This window comes from Punica granatum, chromosome 6 (genome assembly GCF_007655135.1).
Source record: "Punica granatum isolate Tunisia-2019 chromosome 6, ASM765513v2, whole genome shotgun sequence".
Taxonomy (NCBI): domain Eukaryota; kingdom Viridiplantae; phylum Streptophyta; class Magnoliopsida; order Myrtales; family Lythraceae; genus Punica; species Punica granatum.
The window spans coordinates 14,646,224-14,668,138 of record NC_045132.1 but is presented as its reverse complement, the minus strand read 5'-3'; the positions used below and the strand labels follow the sequence as shown (position 1 = coordinate 14,668,138).

The following is a 21,915-nucleotide window of genomic DNA, read 5'->3' as shown; positions in this document are numbered from 1 at the left end:
ACGATCTGGTTAGTCGAGATGTGAGGACGGTGGACCGATCCCCTAACCTGAGAATCCGCTTTTCTTTCGGTCTCTTAAACTGAACCAATCGTTTCTATGAATTTACGGTGTCAAAACGTGCAAAATGAGCGAAACTTAAATCAAGCGGTAAATGAATAAAAATGGCAAATCCTAGACAAACTAGAGTACTGATAGGGCGTGCAGAATATAGGCCCGCACGTAACAGAACTTCCGAATTTAAAACTACGGGTTCCGCAAGACTTTATGCCTTAGCATGCTAGGTGTACCCTTACCCCTAGATCCGGGCAACTCACCGGCCCTCGATCCTCAAATAGTAAATAGGTAGTGGCAGCTTATTCTCATGCGTGTCCGTCACGCGTCCCCAAGGGAAGGTGGATACTCTCAGCCCGTGCGATAGCGCGCGGAATGCAGTCCCCGACGAGAGTAAATTCGGGTCCGCACACAGTCGACGGGCAAGTTAACGAAATTCAATTTCCAAAGCAAAATTATTGTAGGCCATGATCAAATTGCAAACGAAAGCCATTCGGTTACAGACGACCAACCAACGTGGGTTGGACCCCTACGTGGGTTGGCCCCCTCTTCTTAATCCGTCCCCTTTTGCCCGACCAACATACGTCTCTTTCTCTCTCTCTCTCTTTAAATTCATATTTTATTTTATGGTTATTTCATTTTTGCAGTAATTTTTTTATTTTTATTTTATCCTTTTTTAAAGATATTAATCTTTAATATTAATTTTAATCTTCTTTTTAAGTTATCATAACTTATCTATTTTATTACTATTTTTGAAATATTTTTGTTTTTATTTATTTTCTTCATTTATATGATTTAGTTGAATATTTAAAATATTTTAATATTTTAATTTTATCTTTATATTAACTTTAATTTCAGTTATATTTTTATTTTATTTTATTTTTAACTTAAAAATATCACATCAACAACCATGCAAAACATCCTCAAGCATGACATGTCAACAGTGATGCTCGAGCCACGCCATAAACTATTGATGTCTCTAGCCTGAACCTGGCAATTTGTTTTGCATTGTTATAACTTTAACCGATTTTATACCCAATTGTTACAATTTTTAATTTTTGTACAAAAAATGTTATGTTCGTAAAAAGTTTTGTACTAATTGTACAATTTTCCCACATATGAATATATACATATTGCACTGGTAATATTCATAAAGAAAGTACACAAACACAACTTCCTTTATTTTGAGCACAATAGGACATGCTAAAGTAAAGAAAACTAACCTCACAGTTCATTGTATTAAATCGTTGAATCTCTCTTGTAATAAATAAATAAATTAATTAATTAATTAACCGCACAATATCACAAAAATAAATTCCTACCAATTCTTGGGGTCACCAGCCTTTCATCAAATGGTCGTCCAATCGCCCACAGTAGGGTTGAAAAGTATAGGGGATAGGATCGCCCAACGAATGGTTTACTAAAGGAATGGTAACATCCCGATTACAAATTCAAATTTCGTATATGTAAACTATACATGTTTAACTACTGTGCTATCATAGATAGATGCATGGCTAATCTATAAAGGGGTATTTACCTAAAATGACTCATGGTTTGTCCGTTTTGTCAAATCTATCCTATGCTTTTTTTTTGTCAAATCTATCCCATGGTCTACTTTTTGTATCAAATCTATCCCGGCGTTATCTTTTCCGTCGACATCTAACGGCCGTGCTGACGTGGCGCCTACGTGGCAGGTGTGGCCCACTATCTCTCCACGTGCCACGTCAGCACGGCCGTTAGATGTGGACGAAAAAGATAACGCCGGGATAGATTTGATGCAAAAAGTAAACCATGGGATAGATTTGACAAAAAAAAATATAGGATAGATTTGACAAAACGGACAAACCATGGGCCATTTTAAGTAAAAACCCCATCTATAAATGGATATTGCTCGTACCGCATTCGACAATCTTGAAGCTGTAGTTGCTCCCCGTAAGATGGAAGACATTTAGCACTTATTCTTTCGTGTGTTTCAGATAAGCAAAAATTACAATCGGCAGCTGAAAGCCCTCCGTTGCAAGCTGCATGCCCGTAACAAACGTACCCATTAGCCCAAGGAGACGTGCTATACTAATTGTAACCATTCTGTGATGTTTGTTGTTGTAAATCTGCCATAACCCAAACCATTGACTCTCCGTAGGGATCAAATAATTCATATTTATTCGGGCTGCATTGTATGTATATTTCTTTTGTATTTGGTTTGCCCCTCACGGGGTTGCAAGTATAGAGCAGAGTTATTGTCATAACGAGGATTTCTCGAATGGAAGCCATCTCATTTCACTCAAGGATATGATTTCCAGTTGCTTTCTTATATATACACTAATATATATATATATATATATATATAAGTGATTCTTTTCATGGATTTCTTCATAGTATTTCATGAATTACTACTGCTGCTGCTTTCTTATATACACACTAATATATATATAAAAAGTGATTATTTTCATGGATTTCTTCACACTACTACTACTACTATCATCATTGTCATCATCATGTTTTCCCATTACTACTACTACTATCATCATTGTCATCATCGCCGTCATCATCATGTTTTCCCATTGTAGCTAATTGTTATTCTTTTTTTAGCTTGAAAGATAATAAGGATCCTTCATTGATATCCAAATCGATACATCGGTCCACGACAAAAGTGGATACAGAGGAAAATACCCAAGCACCACACATGAATTATAAGAGCAGGAAACTCGATTGGCTCACCGGGCGAACTACAGAGAAAGATAGACTTAAAAAGTCACAGTAAGTAAAAACATTACAATTGTAGTAAACCATTTTAAAACCAAGAATCTCGAACAATCACATTCCTGCAACAATTCACCACGGACCCCACTGAAAATTGGAAAGGGGATCCTCAATCGAGTCCGTGAATCCAAGATGAATTTCTATTTCTATTGTAGAAAATAGAGTAGGAGGGATGTCTTGGATCAGTATCCGAGCGCAATGGGTACGTTTGTTATGGGCATGCAGCTTGCACTATATATTCTGCACTCAAAGTTATTTTGCTAATTTCAAACAACAACGAGTTTGAGTATCGCAGAGCTTGCTCAATAGAGCATCAAATTAGCTTTGATCGATTGCTTTTGAGGCTCGTGGTTTCCTGTGCGTTTAAAGCATACTATCTTTAGAAAGGAGGGAGCACAGACAGAATATAAGAGCACCTTAGGAATTTTTGGGGAACTAGGCCAATGCAACATCAATTCCTTGTAGTGAACCCTCACGATAGCTGCAATTTGGCCATTGGGAGGCTCGAAACTCTCCTCGTTTTAGAAGATATGATTGTTTAAGATTACGGAAACAATATAGAGAAAATCATCTCAAGTCTGGCTCGATTTCAGGTTTGGGCATTTCTGAAACTTCTGTGACTTTAAAATTGAATTGATACCATGCGAGTTCTGACTAGTGAAACATCCAGTCGGCTTCGATTTGACTTCTTGTGCTATTCGAGATCCTTCCCAGTTTAAATAGATATGATTATTTTACACGAAATCACCCGATCGTAATTGCAAGAAATTGCACTTGAAACGGATTTCAAGTCCAATAGTTTTACTCATTAATTTATTTATTCCTTATCTTCGTTCCAGGGAAGAATCAAGCGGCAGAGATAGTAAAGAGCGTCGATTCTGCATATAGCAAAAAAGAAAAAAAATGGATATGATTTGACCAAAATAAAAATTTGATATGAACTTTGAAGAAGTACCATCTCCTACCCTGTTATCATTAGGGGCATAAAAGGAACGGTAAAGACCTGTTCCTACTCACAAAAGTATTAGCTTGTCGACTGCCTAATAATCGAAAGGGTACTGCTCATACCGAATCGAGCAGTCCTGAAGCACTGAACGGGCCCCAATCCGATCTTGACACGTTCCTAGCATGGCACTCTTTGCTGCGCCCAAGCATGTGCCACAATCCAAGCTGGTGAGGTTCTGATTGCAAGTGGCGTGCCCATACGCAAAGGCATTGGGGTACGGAGAAATGTCGTAGTAATTGTAGTCTTTCATGCTTGCGGTCTTCGACTCCAGATCCGAAATCACATATGTGAGGCTATTTCCGAATGGATCTCCTCTCGAGTAGGCTTGGCTGTTGCAGAGGACGAGCTGAACGGTCGTGTCAGGAAGGCTTCTGGCATTGATGGTGAAGATCAACAAGAAGGTAATCACGGTGACCTGGAATATGGGAAGAGAAACCATTGCTCTTGTTCCTTGTTTTCTGTGGATGTGTTGGAAATTCGAAGGGCTATGGGTTTTTTGACGTATTTTTCTAAACGGGAGTTCGTCCTATGTTTTGTCATTGAGCAAATAGGACTTAATGGTTTTGTCTGTTTTCCATTTGTTGTTGTCCGGCAAAGCATCTTCGCAAATTCAAGTTGCATTCATCATTAATTCTTCTAGAAGAATTAAAAAAAAAAAGCCAATACGTTTGACGCAATTTCTCTTTACGGTCGCCACGTCTATTTTTAATTTTTATTTCAGTGAAACTGTTTCTTAAATTGTTTATGTCTAGTGGATTTTCACGTGCAACGCACGGGATTTACATCTTTATGATTTTACTCTATTAATTTATGATTGTGAGTTTTGTGCGCACAATGTTAATAAGAAGTAATCAAATTGTGCAGATTTGATGTATGTAATATATATATAACTTTTTGTTTTATCTCTTAACTATCTTCATTGTTTTCTACACTTACGATATCATTTGCATTTATGTGATGCAAAACAGATAAGTTCAACTTCAGATTGACATTGAACAAAATGGTTCCGACCATTTTTTTTCTTTGGGATTTTTCATGGTGACCCCATGCCTTGTAAACATAAAATTAATAGAATTGCAGTATAAATAGATGTTCAAGTAATATTTTAGCAGATTTTGCTAGTAGAACTTTCAACTTATTGCAAAGAGGCAAAGCACTCGGAAAGAAAGAAATGATTCACGGTCTGAATTGACAAAAAAGAATGGTAATACATGTGAGCAGGCATTGATAAAAATGAATGGTATATATATACATGTGTGCAGGCACTCTAATACATGCTTTGCATGAAAATATAATGACTGATTAAAAAAGTTTAGGTCTGAAATTAGTTTTGCAAAGAAGTAATCAACTCATCCAATTATGCTATATATTTCCAACAGTATTGCAAGTTTAACCGCTAATTTCATTCTTTCTCGGGCAGTTTAAACGACCGACTTAGCAGCAGCAATAGGGGAGGATGTACTTGACATGAATTTTTTCTGGTTCCTCTCCATACATATACAGTAGATTTCTATGGGTGAACATAATTTTATAATAATAACAGCGATTGGTCCCCTCTTCATTTGAATTGCAGTATGACCTTTTCACCCACAGCCAATGAATGTCTGAAAGAAAGGTCATACAAGATTCTCATACCCCTAAATTTATATGTCATTTAGATAGAAATCTTAAAACAGGCATGTGCATACCCTCATATTTTTCTTCTCGAGGCTTGTTTTGAATATGTGCGCTTGCTTTAACCATGTTAAGAAACTATTTTGGCCAACTGTAATGTAAGGAAAGAGACTTTCAGAGAAATACCACCGCTAATTTAACACACAAATAAACTTGTGAAAAGATCAATTTTTTGGTTCAGTGCATCTTGATAAATGGCCTGTACTCAAATTGAAGTATCACCATATAAAATCGATCACAATACTAATTTGATTTTCCATACAAGAACAATGAACATACCAATATGAAGCGCGAACAATATTTGCACAAAAGATTTCAATGTAGCTATTCATTGTGAAAAATGTGGAAGAACATTACCTTGCACTCATGCTACACTGCAAACTAATTTTCCATCCATTTTAATAGCAGCAGTTATCTGGCATTTGGTAATAACGTATAGTTCTCTGCAAGATAAAATTTGAAACATTGATTGGCTCGAACTCCACAATTTGTGGGTGCCTATGTACCTCTTCAAGCGAGGATCAGAACCCACATAGTTCTTACAAAGTATGCCCGAGTATTATGAGCAAAATTCTGTATGAGCATCGCCACAAATTTGATTTCTGTAATCAAAGCACTTGAGGCTCTTAAGCAAAGTAGCATAAAAACAGAATGAGGTTAAGAAGGATTATATTAATAATTTGAAAAAGTAAAGCTCAACAAACCAGTAACCTATACCAAATTGTTAATATGTTTATCCTAAAAAAAAAAAGGGACCGAATGAGGGAGAGCAAAGCAAGAAAACAAAACACCTTAAGGACGCACATAACCAAATTCATTCCCAAGGAAGGAAGAAACACAAAAAAGAGAAAAACCTTAGTTGAAGTTATCCAGTTGTAATGAGGGGTTACTAGCAGAGGTCATGATGCACCAGGAGTTAATCCTTCATGCATTTTCAATTTGCTACATCTAAGGGATGACTTTATATGCCACTTTGGGGATGGAAAAAAAATCTTATTCTTAAGAGCCTATAGGATCTAATGTTACCATAGCTGTTGTATACGTGGCTTCTTCCAAAAAGTCCTGATTCCTGCCCCTCCACGTGCAATATCCATATGACTTTTGAGGAGTTTATACAGAACTAAATCTAACATGGCTATTTTGCACCTACAATGGAACCCTGCTAACCATGATTGTTAGAGTCGTGATTTGAATCGTAGAATCGAGGTGCAATGGAACCCTGCTAAGTGCTAACAATATATTTACATTTCGATTAAGATCTAAGCCACACTGTTTTCCTGAGCAGCAGCTCTTTGTCTGAGCACTCCGCATTACTATTAACAATTTGATAGATGAACTATAGATGAGAAGTTGGCATAAGAGAAAGCCATGCTTTGGTGAAACAAGATTTCCTCCATCAGGTTAAGGAAATTTGTGATCGAGCTTAAAACAAGGGACTGTATCAATCCGGGTACACAGTCCAAAGGATATCCAAAAATAATTCGAGAGGCTTAATTTCAAGATTAAATAGATATAAAGAAGTGCAACAGAAAAAAAAAATCTTTACTATATTATCTCATATAAAATTTTCAGATCCAAAAAACAAAATGAGACTAGAGCTCCTTACTCTTGTCTCATTTGTCTTTGACCTCAATAAATGTGTCTACCAATGGAAACTGATAATCAATTATCTGCAATATTTTTTAATTATTGATTTATAAGCTTCCCACATTAAAAAAAAAAAGAAAACAGAACTTACTCAAATGCTTATAAACAGCCAACAAATGCTCCGAAAGGCAGGAGTACCTAATTTGCAATCAAGAATGGTGAAACCAGCAGATGCATGAGCTTTCTTTTAGGTGACCAAGACAAGCGTCTTTATTATTTATCTGATATAAAAATTTCAGATCGATAAAACAAAAATGAGACCATACCCCTTTCCTCTTGCCTTATTTGTTTTTGTACCTCAATAAATGTCTCTATCAATGAAAATTGATAATCAGTTACCTGCATAACTATCAATGAAACCGATAATCAATTACCTGTAGAGGAAGTACAAAACTTACTCAAATGCTCATAAACAAGCAATAAATATTCAGAAAGGCAGGAGGACTTAATTTGCAACCAAGATTGGAGAAACCCCATCTTCTGAATTTTTTAACCAAAATTTCGTCGTTGCTGTCGCGATAAAGAGTATGAAGCAACGCATGGAGTGTCATATATGAATAAGCCGTCGCATAAATTATGAAAGTAGATTTCATCAGTAATAAAGCTCGACAAAATTTAAAAGCAATCACCTCCAACAAAAATAGAAAGCAATCATCTCGCAGCAACAATTAAAAGCAATCACCTCGTAGTGAACCCAAGAAGTCAACCGCACCCCACCCTGATGAAATCAGCAAAGAATATTCTTCCAGACCAGGGACCGATTATAAAAAAGAAATTTTCTGCTGTGAATCCTACACTTTCTTCTGCTGTATATACACTGCCATTTGTATTTTAAGTGATGCCTTGAATAAGGAGAAAAACCAGAAAAACATGCAAATTTATTATATTATCTAATGCTCATATAATGAATTTTTATGGACCCTATACTATCAATGTATAAACGAAGAAAACCTTTTAAATGAAGTATTTTGTTCTAAATGGCCGAATGTAATCATGGAAGTGCAGCTTCTTTGGCTGGTCACATACTGAACAATAGATAAATAATATTAAAGTTTGAAATAATTTGCATAAAAGCCCCTCGATTTTTAGCAAGAAGAAAAGAAACGTCCATTTCGGTGAGTTATCACCCTCAAGACAAACAGCAGAATCCGAAAAATAACAGCTGGTTCGTGTTATAACTCGCCACATCCCTTTTTTATCAGACCAAATTAAAGAACCAAGGCTAACGTATTTCACGTGATTGGAGGTTATTAAGTGAACGATTCTATCATTAGCGATTTTTGTTGTAAATAACACCCCTTTTCGATCACAGCAGACTGAAGCAGGCCAAAATCGCATAAGTGATTAGCTGGAAAAACATAATGGCGCACAGCAAACTGTTTCTTTTTCTCTCGGAAAAGCGGAAACTTATCGTCATGTACGATATTTGGGTTGGCTGCATGGTGGGAATGGGGAAGCTCTGCCTGCAGCGGGGCTTGAAATTTTTGGCCGTCATACTGGCCTCTAACACCATGTTGCTGCACAAGAACAGAAAAAATTAAGAAGTATATTAAAGCCTGTGTCGGCATTCTGTCGAGCATGTAGCGGGCATGGAGAATAAGATCCTGCAACAGCAATTTTAAAAGCGTCGCAAAGTCTTCAATTACATGGGCCGGCGATCAGTACAGGGTCAAACACAAAGTGCCGAGCACTAACCTGTGAATGATCCAATTGATTCTGAATGACACGTTAGAGTCTGTTCCCACACAATCCCACCAGCAGAGAGCGGGTTTGGGTCGCCGTTGACCTAGTTGGGAAAGGGTTCTCGACGCTTTTTGAAAAACGTCGGCAAAAACCATCTTAGACCGACGCTTCAAAATGTCGGCTCAAAATGACGTTCCAAATGTCGGCAAAAACCGAGTTTAGACCGACGTTTAGTGCGTCAACCAAAACCATGCTTAAGCCGAAGTTTATTGTGTCGGTTAAAACCATGCCTTAGCCAACTTTATTGCGTTGGCAAAAACCATATACCTAAGTCGACATAAAAAAGTCAGCTTAAGCATTTTTTTTTAAAAAAAAAAGGCTTGAGACGATGCTTGAAGCGTCGACTTAGGCCAATTTTAATTGAAAAATAGGGTTTAACAACAAGTTGTTAACAAATTGACAACATGTTGCCAGTGATAGTTTACCACTAGCAACATGTTGACAACCTATAAAAATCTCAATCAAATACAAGTAAAATAATATCAAGACAAAAAAAAATGATTTCATTCCAAACAAAACTTTCACTATTAAATAAATGTGTATATAGAGGTAAAAATCAAGCAAGAAGCAATTAATTAACTTCGGGAGATCGAGAATGAGGCTACAACTTTCACAACAATGATGAGGGAAGCAACTCGATCAAGTAACAACCAATTTCGGGAAGTCGAGGGTCGTCCACTAGCAGCATCAGGCTTTGGAGGTCGAGGAAGAACTATCACTAATTGCAGCAACTTTTAGAAGGAAGAAAGAGTTGTAGCAGCAAGGCCATGGGATAAAGGAGGATTTTCGGAGGAGCCACAGTAGTAGAAATTGACGATGTTGCAGTCGGAGCTAAGCTTAAAGGAAGAGCTGGTTGAAAGATCGAAGGAAGGGGCATGGTTGAAGCTCTGCCTCTTTTACGATTTGGACCATGGAGTCGAGAGAAAAGGGAGGAAGCTGGGCAATGGACGGGGTCGGGTAGGATGGAGAGAAGTTTTATACTTGAATAAAATGAGGCTTTCAAATTTCAAGAAGAAGGAGGGGGGAAGATTAAAAATTTCAAGCGATGAGCGGGAAAGTTCCCACTTAGCATTTAATCTCTTTTAAATAAATAAAAAAAAGACCATAGCAGGCGTTTATGAAAGGTCGATCTAAATAGTTTTAGCCGGCGTTTCAAAAAATGTCGACCTTAACAACCTTGTCTCGACGCTTTGAATGTTGGCCCATGTCCATTTTAGGTGACAACATGTTGTTCTAAGGTGAAAAGATATTGCCCCATCACATTATGACACATACCTCTCATAAATTTAATATTAACTTATATTTCTTGAGTTACTCAATGATGTTTAATCCTATTAACATAACGTTCAATAAAATTTTTAGTTGGATTTGTGTTAGTTAGAAATAATTAGTTCAATATATTTATGTCCCTTTCATAAACCTAAAGTATGCACTCTTTCAATTGTTCAGTGAAGCTCTAGTAATACATGGTCATACTTATCGGGAAAGATTTCTTTCAACTTCGTGGGAATTTCGACTATGGGGTATTTAAAAGCTCTTTTAATCAAAATACATTATCCCTTTTTGTTTTTACTTAGGGTACGAATTAGTCAAATTTAGGAGAAACAAGTATCTTACCACTTCAATTCCATCTTTGTCAATTGGCTTCAATTAGTTTCATATGTTCCAGATTCATATGAGACAATTATCTTCTTTTATACAAACATGAAAGAGCATTGATGATGTTGAGTTTTGTTTTGAATTATCTTGCTTATAGCAAACATATGCCAAATTTTCATACAAAAAGTGGCATAGGTAATTACAAATATTAGAAAATTTATTGTGTTGGAATATTTTCCAAAACATTGTACAACATATTATTTCTTAGTTAGATTAAGCAAATCATTCTTTTGATAAAGAGTCACCGTGAGTTTTCATAACAACCTTGTTGACCGGGTCTCTTGAAGCTTGTACTTTAACATCCGAAAATGTGATATCATAAAGGGCTAAAAGACATATAGTTTTCTCAATAAAGTATATTCATAGTTTATTTGTAAGAATTTTTGTAAGTATATCGATCTTTTGATAAGGGGCCATTGGGAATTTGGGTCTATTAATAACTATTGAAGATCATCTTAAGTTTAGTATCGGAAGAATTATTTCATCAACATCATCCTCGATAATATTTTATGTTTTATGAAAACATATTTTCATAAGGAGATAATACATTGCTTTTTTTATTTTGAGTTACGAATACCAATGACAAGATATTGTCATAAGCTGACATCATATTTCATCTCGCATATTTGCATTTTAACAACACATTTGACAATATTCAGTGGCGAAATAACAATATGTTGACAAAAATTTTGAAATTTAAAAACGAAGGTCGACGTTTGATAAGGTCGGCATTGATGAAAAGCGTCAACATGGGGTAAACAAAAGGTGATGTTTACTTTCATGTCGGTTAAAGCTGAAAAAACGTCGGCATACGGTTAACGAAAGCCGACATGAAAAACGTCGATTAAAACTAGTTAATCCCATTGTTTTTCATAACGTTGGGATGAAAACATTGGCAAAAACCCAATTTGTTGTAGTGGAAGTAAATGGGCAAAGAAGAGTCCTCTGAGTGACGTGTATGTGAGCGAGCAAGGGAGAATAGCAGAGTCACAGACGGAACAAGCAAGGGACAAGAGCAGAGTTAGAGATACAAGCGGAGTGTGATGGGTTAGGTGGGAGACCAATAGCGCTTAGCAGTAAATAGGACAGCCAAATAGACAAACTGAAGTGAAGTGTGAAGGCGGCAATGGAAGGGAGAACCGAGAAGGAAATAGGAGAGGTACAATCTTGGCGGGATTGCAAATGCATAAATAGGAAATTGTTTGAGCGGGAGCGAGCAACCAATTTTTGAATGGAAATGGTACAATAGTGTCCCTATTATGTGTGAAAACCACCCATGTGAAAACACACAAACAAGCTTCTCCATTTTTATATAGGAAGTATATATATATATATATATATATATATATATATATATATATGAAAGATGCAACATGATGGGCCCAACTCGATGGTCTTCCATATGGAATGTTCTCGATTTTTGAGTTTTTTTAATTAAAAAAACACACTCTTTTTTATTTTTAAAATATAAAGATATAAATTTGTGGGTTGTTCATTATTTTCTTGATTTTTGAACTTTGCTTAAGGTTTTGTTTGGATGGAGGATTTGAAAGGATTGAGAGGGCTGGGAAGGGAGGGGACCAAAATTGTGGAGTTATGAGGGATTGGTCAAAAAACAACTATAATACCGCCTAATCCTTCTTAATATTTAGCTTATCCAAACAAGAGGAGGTGTGGGGGGATAACATAGGGTGTGTTTGTTTTTTTATAAATTTTCAACTCAACTCCACTTATCTTCAATTTAATAACACAATCATTACTTATTTTTATTTTTAAATTTTTTTTAATCATTCAATTTAATTTTTAATATTAAATTCTCTCAACTATTCATTACTTTTTCACAATTCAACAACACAATCATTATTTTTTCTCAACTATTCATTATTTTTTCACACCTTTTTCTCATAATTCAACAATACAATCATTACAAATCAATTAAAACCAAAACTCAACTCAACTCAACTCTAAATCCAAACGCACTCTTATCATTCCTATCACTTACTTATGCAAATCAAACAAGAGATTTTATTTTCCACCGCACCCCACCTTTCCGTTTGTGGTTATCCAAACAAGTTGTAAGAGAGAATTTCTTATCTTGCGTTTGGTTTGTAAGTAACATTTTAAAATCAGATTTTGATTTTGAAAAAGAGTTGATAAATGGTTATGTATATGGCTCACCCTTTGACTTTGTATGAGTTATTTGTTTTGTTATAGAAAAAAATTGTATAAATGGGGCCCACCATTTGATTTTGTATGAGTTATTTTGTTTTATTGTGAGTAGAATTAAGTTAAAGTGTGATTTTAAAATCACACTAACAAACCAAACAAAGTATTAATTTTTGAACATAGATTTATAGGACCGATCATTATTTTTCCCTTTTTTTATCTTTTCTTTACAACAAATTTTTAAAAATTTTTAAATTTTAAAACATATAAATACATATTTTGATATCGATCATTATTTTCTTGGTTTTTTGAGCTTTTCTTTCCAACGATTCTTAACTTTTTAATTGCGTATAGATATAGATTTATGGACCGATCATCACTTTCTCAATTTTTTGATTATTTATAAAAAAAAATATTTTAAGTATATGGCCTCAGAAGTTCAGAACACTTGGATTGTTGAATTTATTTGTCTCAATTTTGAGGTTTTTTAAACAAATTTTTATTATAATATATATAAATTTATTCGATGGTCATTACTTTCTCTATTTTTAAGCTTTTTTTAAAAGGAATTTTAAAATTTTTATTTTTGAGTTTTATTAAAACAAAATTTTTAATATTTCAAAACACATAAATATAAATTTATGGAACATGTAATTATTTTGACGAATTTTTTGTATTTTTTAAAAATAAAAATATTTTATGAAAAATTCCAGATAATACAAATCACATACGATCATATTTATTTTTAAAAAACTAATTCAATCATATTTTCATAGATATGATGCGTACCCCTTCTTCTCTATTTTGCGCTTCTATTCTTTTTTTGTAATATATTTTCTTTTAAAAAGCAAACTAGATCATTTTTTTTAGATATAGATAGTGTATTATCTAGATTATACTAGGTATGATATGTTATAAATAGAGAACACATAAATTGTGACCAATCCGACTCTGGAAAAATATTGTTACTACTAGATGCGCTTTCTCCAATTTTTCGCACACATATGATATCATCAACTTTTGTTTTTTTTGTATGCATAAACTTTTGTAAAATTTCTGGATTCTCTAATTTATGTAAGATCACGTTCTATTACGTGCAACACATGGACTCCACAACTAGTATATGTAAAAGCAGAGTTGAAGTGAGCCTAGTCTAATGCTCTTATAATGCTTGGATTTTCTCAAAATTTCATTCTTCACTTATTACAATATTTTTTAGGGCAAAGGTTATTTGGTCCTGAATCCTTTGAGCCATTTCCATTTTCTAAACCTTTATTCGGGCCAATACTTGTCCTCAACCTTTTGCTAAAGTGTCACTTCTCCTAGCAATTTTCCGCTAATTTATTAACATTTTTATTTTCAAAAATCATTTTTTAATTAAAAAAGAAAAAATTATTTTAAGAAAAAGAAGCTCCAAGGGGATTGAACTGGGAAGGGAGAGCTAGGGCTTTGTCGAAGACCCCACGCCGGCGAGGCTTTGTGGCCCCCTTTCCCCTTCTGTGCTTCTCTATTTTCGAGGTTTTTTTCTTCTCTTTCTTTTTCAGTCTTCTATTTTGAGAATAATTTTTATTTAAAAAATTCATTTTTTGGATGGAAAGTAATAGAATTGACCGAAGGATTAAAACCAACTCTTGTATGAAAGGTTGAGGACAAGTATCCACTAAAAAACAGAGTTAAGACTAAAACAGTAAATGCTCTAAAGGTTAAGAACTAACACCAACTTTTTCCCTATTATATAATAATTATGAATTTATAAAATTAATTTTACAGAATATTTTATAGAATACTTTAGAATAATAATGGATACAAGTAATTGAATCCAATTAATTTACACATCATCGCCAACACTTGTCCTCACTTCCAAGCTACCCACTCGGGGGTACAAATTCACTCGTTTCTCATCATTCACCCACCCATTCTGAAATTGTTCAAACAATGGGGGTGTGATGTTGAAGGGATGTGAGTGTGTTGTTGGAATTGTTCTCTGATCCCTTGAAAAGTGACCCATTGAGTCTTTTTAATATACTTTGTTTTCTGATACATTGTATTGATAACTATTTTCTTTCTGAACCATCTTATCAGTTTAGGCTTAATGGGCCTTCATGGATTTACATGATTATGGACCTCTATTGTCTAACTCATATCACATTCTATTACGCATACATCAAGCCAATATGAGATGAATGAATCGCATGACATAAACTCCGTGGACCGAATTTCCTCTCGGCTCACCGTGAGAGATCAAGAAAATACTACCATATGCCGAATGGAGTTTTTATTATCGAAAATGGTGTCAAATCATATTTGGATCGAGGACAAAGCACTTTGGTCTTTTTTTGGGGGGTCGGGTCACTCCATTGGGCCGCGGGCCATACCCAACGGGCTGACTTGATGGATCAGCAGCAACTGGGCTGAGCTGCAACTGTCATTGGCAGCCCATGGCCCGTCCCAACTCAGCCCCCGCGTGGGCCGCCACCTTTTATGGGCCGTTTCCGCATACGTTTCGCTTTCTTTTCGACCGTTCAACTTGATTCTCGGGTCCTCACACAAGCATAACCCAATTAACACGGGTCGGGTTCACAACCATGAACTAACCGACTTTAGGGTCAAGTTTACGTGCTTTAGTCTGGATTCGCGTGAGTTATGCCCACATTCAATTCAGACATCATGCCAAGCAACAATCTATATAAATCATAATTTAAATCATTTGAAGTGAGATTCTTCGATTCATTTGTTGAGGAACTTTCCCGTAAGTCTTCTCGGTATATAAGAAGTTAAGGGTTTATCGTCTATTCATATTGCATTGACTTTTTAATTTTTACCATAATCTCTTCTTTTCTCAATAAAGAACTCTTGAGTAACATTATTAATGAATTTTGAATTTTTCAAAAAATTTATCCAATACAACTTTGCTTACGTGTCTCCTAAAAATACAATTACCCATGCAACGTGCGGGCGGAAGGACTAGTTATATGTAAATCACATGCAACACACCTCAAATCCACCCATTTGATTTAAGTTCCAGCTCGGGTCAGAGTGATACTTAGCCTGAATCAGGTTCGTTTCTTGTTCATTTAGCCATTTAATTTGATTAAGACTGAATATACATATAAGCACCCAGTTTTGATCTAGACTTAGTCCGGAGTCTACGTGAGGTCCGGTACGAAGAAAGGGCTTTGGGAGGCGTCGGACTATAGACGAGCGCCAGGAGTTCATATGACAGCCGAGCAATGGACAGTCAGTTCCTAGGCGACCTTCCAAGGGTTAATTACATCGCGGTGCAAGTTTGACCAGATTTGACATCACGATTCGGCTGGAGTGCATTTTTTACGAAAACTACGCAAATCTGTCAATTTTCCCTTCTATGCGTAGATTCGGATACAGTTTTACTACAAGCTCCACCCCCACAAAAAAAAAAAGGGTGCCATTTTGGTCCTGATTGATTGAACTTCGAACTGGCAAAAGAAAACAGAGGACGGGTTCGAGACCGGGAAATTTTTATTTTTCCGTCTCGGAAATTTTTATTTTTTAACATTTTCATAAAAATAATTGTTCACGTCATCAAGATATTTGTTTTATCCAACTTTCTTCTTGAAAAATAGTGCCAAACTCTTATTTTCCATTTTAGCAACACGTAGAATTGATTCTAACAAAGTTAAATTTATAGGATTCACTTTCAGAGAACGGTAAACTTATACGACCATAGTTGTAATTCTCACTAAAATAGATAGCGATATATCCAAGTCTTGAAGATAGAATTGAGAAATCGTTTCAATTCCTGAATCCTTATTTTTATTTTTTTTCACTTATTGAAAATTTGAGGGAAGAAATGGGGTCGATTTATATTTTTGCAACGTAATTATTTGAAATGTTAAAAAAAATAATGCAATTACGAACATACTGAAAAATCATGAACAATTTTGTTAAACTTTAAAGAGTTAAGTGGGGTCAATTGACCCCAATAAACCGTCTATAAATTTTTCCATCGGATCAAGCTTGAATCACAAAACGCGAATTCGGGATCTTACTTGAGGTAAATAAGTATCAAACCACCTACCTAAATCAATCCAATCCACGTTGATTGACTTCATACTTTAATGAGTGAAAGCAAATTCTAGATGGCAGTTGTTTTGGTTTTTATTTTTTTCATTTGAGACTTACGGAAGTGAAAACAGAGGGTTAGTGGGAAATACAAAATGATTTACTCATATAACTGTCAAACTCACAAAGTTCGGTATTGTTCTTATTAACTGTTAAACTTACAAAGTTCAGAACTCAAGAAGCTGCCCTTCCAGCGTTCATAAGCTCGTCGATATGGCGCAATGTCGATCTCTTTCTCTGTTTCTTACATATTGATACTCCATATAGTCATCATATAAGTCACTCCATCTCTTTCTACTGTCAACTTTTCTTGTATATTTTCATTCGACACGAAATTATTAGCAATCTGTTTATTTGCTAAGCTAGTTAGTTGCACAGGTTGTTAACATCGAAAAGACTGACTATAGAGCGGGGAAACTGGCAAGTTCACCAAGCTCCTCTACCTCCTTTGCCAGCTCCTCCACTTTCTCGACCATCTCCATAAGCAAGAACAAGAAACTGGCCACAGCCAGTTCCTCATCCTTCTGTAATGGAGCAAGCATTGTTTGAGGTGTGAGCAGGGTCAGCTCGACTCTTACCGCCTTCAACTTCGATAGCACCTCCTCCCCTACTTGGAATCTTCTCATTTTCATGATGCTCTCTCTGAGCTCCCTCAGAGCCCAAGCAAGCATTGACATGACAGAGCTGCATGGTTCTGTCATTGGCTCCCGGAGATTTTTGGTGGGCTACCAAGTATCAGAGTTAACCTGGTTTAGCCCAAATTGATCTTGAAAGTCGAAGTATTGCACTGATAATATGGAAACATTAGATTTTACCTGTCTTGGAGATTCAAGGCAGCTTCTCAGTGAAATAACAGTAACAGCTAGCTCTCTAAGATTCTCCCCGATCTGCAGATACTTGTTCCACGGATATGAGAAACCGAATTTTCCATGCCATGGCTCCCACCTTGCGAAATTAGCCTGAAATGCATCGGCAAATTCATCATTAAGCTGCAGGATTGATTATGCAGAAGCAAATTGAATCGAACACACAAAAATGGAACTTGAGAAACTCTTGTTTACCAGCATCTCATCCTTAGATTTCGAATGCAGAACAGCTTTGCAATTTTTGCAGTTATTGCTTCCCTGCTTTTCCTTCTCATTCCCCGACATGAAGTACCCCTCCATGCATCCTTATCATAAATAATTGGAGAAACTCACGATCAATCATCAATTAAGAGAAAGACGGCCGCCTCAAATCTTAGGGATGGAAACAAGGAATTTGATTGATTTGGTACCTTCAATGGAAGAACCAACATCTTCAAATTTGGAGGCTACAGAGACATGAAGTTCGTCACTTGCCCAGTTAGGGAAAACTAGCAAGCTTGTGAAGATGCATATGGCAAATCCAATCCCGATTGTAGCAAGACGATCCCGAGCTATATCCATGACTTGCCCTGCCCTTAATCCCGACACCACCACCAGATTAAAGGTGAGGATGAATATCATGGCCCCATAGTCATATCTTCTCTTGATGCTAGGAATTAGCCGGGAATACGTTGCAGCAGCCCCTGGAATTCCAAGTTTCATATATATAGGTAAGTACTCATTAGTCATTAAGGACTCTCCATCATCAATCGATCGCATTAATTATTTTCAGATATATATCATAAGCTTTTGTGCTGGACTTCGCACTCAATATCCTGGCAGTGGCCTCAGGTAAGATTTTCGTTGGTTTTAGTTGATAGGCTAATCAAACAAGAAACTATATCCAGCACATCTTACCGAATACAAAGACAGAGAACCCCACTAAAACCGAGTTCCCAACTCCACCAATTTGTTGAGCTAGAACAGCTGCCATGCACCCTAAGCCACCTCCCAGTATCGTCCCGATCCCTCGATTTATTCCCTTGCCGAGTGTAGCACCTAATGAAAATTTAAAATGCACCACATTATAAACTGTAACTTGCATGCCCTTTACAGTGGAAACAGAGATAGATATAAATGTAAAAATAATCCAAGTTGCTAACCAGCATAAAACTCGAAGATGACCACGACAGTCATGATCGCCCACATGGCATTCTCGCCAACCTGGTTGTAGAGTGGATTGACGAGATAGAAAAGCGAAACCAGAACGAGGGCTATCCCGACCTTAATGCTGTGAATCACCCTCCTCATGTCATACTTGCTTCTCCATTCTCTAATAAAACCAGAAACAGAAGCGAGATATGACCGGAAACTTTTATTGTGTTTTGAAGCAACAACATCATTCATTCCATCCCGAATTGATATCACAACTGAGCTCATTGTAGATCACGTCTTGCTGAGCCTGGTTCTTTCTCTCTTATCTGGGCTCAAAGTTTGATTGCGTCTAGTACATGGGAAGGACAAGAAGGTGGCAAAGAATTTATACACATAGCAACTGGAATGGAAAAGGCGAACATGATCAAACTCGAAAGTGGACATGGGAAATATGGCAAATTATCTCTTCTCATCACCATAGGGATAGCTAAATGAAATACATGTGACACCGAAACTTATCTACGCATGCCCCATTTATGTAAAAGGAGATGGGACTACTTTTAGGGGAGCCTTCACTTTAGTGTCATTAGTGGAACACAATCGAATGGCACATAGCATTGAACTCCATTCTCATGACATTAATATATATGTGGAGGATGGTCTTTTCGCAACACAGCTTCGTTGTTGCCTCACCTAGGACCCCTACAAATAGAAACAGTTGGAGCTCGACCACTAATCTGTACTATATGTACCTCTTCGAGTTCACTAACTATTACAAAACGTTTAACATATTACACTATATTCTTCATTATGGCAACTTTTCTTTTCCTGAAACACAAACATACCTCCTAAGTAATTTCCAAAGTAAAATATCATTCTGTATAATTCTCAGAATTTGTGGGGTACAATTCATGATTGGACCATTAGATTTTTTTTTTGTCATTACATAAATTGTCACTTTTCTGGATGGACAATTCCGTCGCAAAAATCGTTATTTTCTAATAAATTTCCGACAGACTTTCAAAAAAACAATTGCCGGACCTGAGCTAGCACTTGCCAATGGTGTCAGCGCTAGAACCAACCGCATCGTAATATCTTGCTTAGATGTCTACAAATTTCCTTTACCATTTGTTTGGATGGAGGAAAATAGAGGTAAAGGAAAGGGAGGAGATGGGACTTTACATAAAATTTTGCCAATTTTCTATACAAGTTCTCCTGCCTTCCCTTTCCTTTCCCTCTATTTCACTCCAATCCAAACAAATTCATTCGGATAAATCACAAGGAAGAGAGGAGAGCGATTATGAAAATACGATTATGAAAATCATTCTCTAGTTTAACCCGTACGTTGCACTATCTCTTTTTTTCCGTCCCTTTTTCTCTTGCGTGCCCTCGATCCAAATGGCATAAGGAATTGAAAATGCGGGACCCCGAGAAAGGGGACTAAATACAATATTACAAGTTTTCGACCCGAAATCAAGAGATTTCAGTCTCGATCTTTACTAGTGAGGCTTCGTACATTTTTTTTCCCTTATTTCCTATCAGGATATGGATCTCCCTTATTGGAAAAAAAAAATTCAAATAGTACAGCATAACCCCGACAAAGCTGCGCTACTAACGATATATCGAATTGAGTGATAAGTTACCCTTTGTGAGGGCGGCGAGTAAGAGTTGCGGTGTCACGTCATTGTAGGGAAATCGCATAACGAATAATCAAGCGTGCTACCCCGTTAATTCATCACCGATAAATAGTGGTCACTAACTTGAGGATTGACAATTTCCACTCACTGATAAGTAGTGCTACCCCGTTAATTGTTCCATCCGTTATTAATGGATGAACCTAATAGGTTATGAAATTTCGAAATCTCTAGAGGTGCCACTCAATGCAGGGCCTGGGGGCGTCTCCATGGCCACCACCCCCTTCTATAAAGATAAGAATTATTTGGGATTGCCTCGTCTAATGACGTGAAAAATACCACTCATAAGTGTTTCCACAATTGTTATTAATTATAATAATTTTATTTTTCGGTAGGCAACAGTTTTATTAATTTTATTAGTTATTCCTGAAGTGGGATGAATTGAAGGGGTGTGAATGAAGAAGTCGAATGAGGGGTGTCTGTCAGAGTTGGGTTGATCTGCCACCCACTCTCGGTGTTTGATGGTCATCCTTGTACAGCCTTCCCTTTTGACCGTTGATTAATTTGAAATTCTTCATCCCCTTAACTGTTCCCGCTCGATAGATCAGGATACCATTATTTAAGAGCATAACCAAGTGTATATATATATAAAAAAGCATAAATAATCTGCCGAAAGAAAAAAGCATAAATAAAGGTAACTAATTTTGTGTTTGAGAGATTTTTTAGACAGGGAGAAGAGAATAGAGGAGAGGAAGGGAAACAAAATTTTAGTTTCGCAAGAACCTAAAACTCCTCGCTTTTCTCTCAGCCACTCCTGCTATCTCCCCTATCCCTAATTGTCGCTTCTCTCGTATATGCGCCACTATCCCTTTTTTGTTTTCGTTTTACTTTTTTTCGATAGATTTTTTTTTCATTTTACTTTAATAAATTGATTTTTTTTCATAATATATCTAATTAACTTTCATAAAAAAATCGATAGGGTTGGAAATCTCTCTCTTGCGAATTATATCGGACCTTATATAAGTTTACTTTATTTTCCAATATATAGTTATGTCATTTTAATTCTATGGTAAAACTTTCGTGAATAACAACGGTGTATCTCTAATATTACTTATGCTGGAGAAATAATTATTGCTGTAACATTCTATATTCAAAATCACCCATTGTAAAATAAAATATAAAATAGTGGCCTTCAATAAGAGGTAATATTGTAAATTCGAGAAATAATGTGGTTGGTTCAAGCGGTTCAGTACATGTTCTGTTTAAGTAAGATCTCGAGTTCGAGTATTTTGAATAGAGAAAATTCACGCTGGGAGAAGTTTACCCCTTAATGTATTGACCCGATTTGAATTGAACTAGTCAAGAACCATTAGTCTTCGAAAATCAAAGTGCACATAAAAAAATTGCAAATTTAGATTTTTCTCTTAGCAATTACCCCATTAATCTCTTATGAGTATCGCGGGCATGATGATAG

At 36.2% G+C, this 21,915-nt stretch overlaps 2 protein-coding genes and 1 long non-coding RNA gene across 6 annotated transcripts; all 3 read right to left on the bottom strand.

Annotated features, from left to right (window-relative positions):
* Nucleotides 1–3,851: 3,851 nt before the first annotated feature.
* Nucleotides 3,852–4,256, bottom strand: LOC116212179 (antifungal protein ginkbilobin-like protein). The gene has a single exon (XM_031546748.1). It carries the CDS (start codon nucleotides 4,254–4,256, stop codon nucleotides 3,852–3,854), a length of 405 nt encoding a protein of 134 aa, XP_031402608.1.
* Nucleotides 4,257–5,005: 749 nt separating this feature from the next.
* Nucleotides 5,006–9,067, bottom strand: LOC116209800. Of its 4 annotated transcripts, none has more exons than XR_004157338.1 (3): nucleotides 8,834–9,067; nucleotides 5,506–8,655; nucleotides 5,006–5,421 (listed from the first exon to the last, which is right to left on the bottom strand). It is a non-coding gene; the product is annotated as an uncharacterized LOC116209800 (long non-coding RNA). The 4 variants fall into 4 exon arrangements; XR_004157339.1 differs by having other exon boundaries at nucleotides 5,006–5,582; nucleotides 5,849–8,655; nucleotides 8,834–9,066; XR_004157340.1 differs by having other exon boundaries at nucleotides 5,006–7,276; nucleotides 7,405–8,655; nucleotides 8,834–9,061.
* A 7,861-nt stretch (nucleotides 9,068–16,928) lies between these two features.
* On the bottom strand, nucleotides 16,929–19,327 carry LOC116211873 (aluminum-activated malate transporter 12-like). The gene is made up of 6 exons (XM_031546401.1): nucleotides 18,816–19,327; nucleotides 18,571–18,711; nucleotides 18,084–18,356; nucleotides 17,869–17,978; nucleotides 17,623–17,766; nucleotides 16,929–17,532 (listed from the first exon to the last, which is right to left on the bottom strand). The coding sequence occupies exons 1-6, from the start codon at nucleotides 19,090–19,092 to the stop codon at nucleotides 17,209–17,211; spliced, it is 1,269 nt and encodes a 422-aa protein (XP_031402261.1). The 5' UTR covers nucleotides 19,093–19,327; the 3' UTR covers nucleotides 16,929–17,208.
* Nucleotides 19,328–21,915: the final 2,588 nt, after the last annotated feature.

Bases quoted from the DNA above. Each gene is read 5' to 3' on its own strand.
- LOC116212179 (XM_031546748.1), bottom strand. From the start codon at position 4,256: ATGGTTTCTCTTCCCATATTCCAGGTCACCGTGATTACCTTCTTGTTG.
- LOC116211873 (XM_031546401.1), bottom strand. From the start codon at position 19,092: ATGAGCTCAGTTGTGATATCAATTCGGGATGGAATGAATGATGTTGTT. The intron at 17,767-17,868 runs GTAAACAAGAGT...GATGCATTTCAG, and splicing joins AATCTAAGGATGAGATGCTG to GCTAATTTCGCAAGGTGGGA. The intron at 17,533-17,622 runs GTAAAATCTAAT...GATACTTGGTAG, and splicing joins GCCTTGAATCTCCAAGACAG to CCCACCAAAAATCTCCGGGA.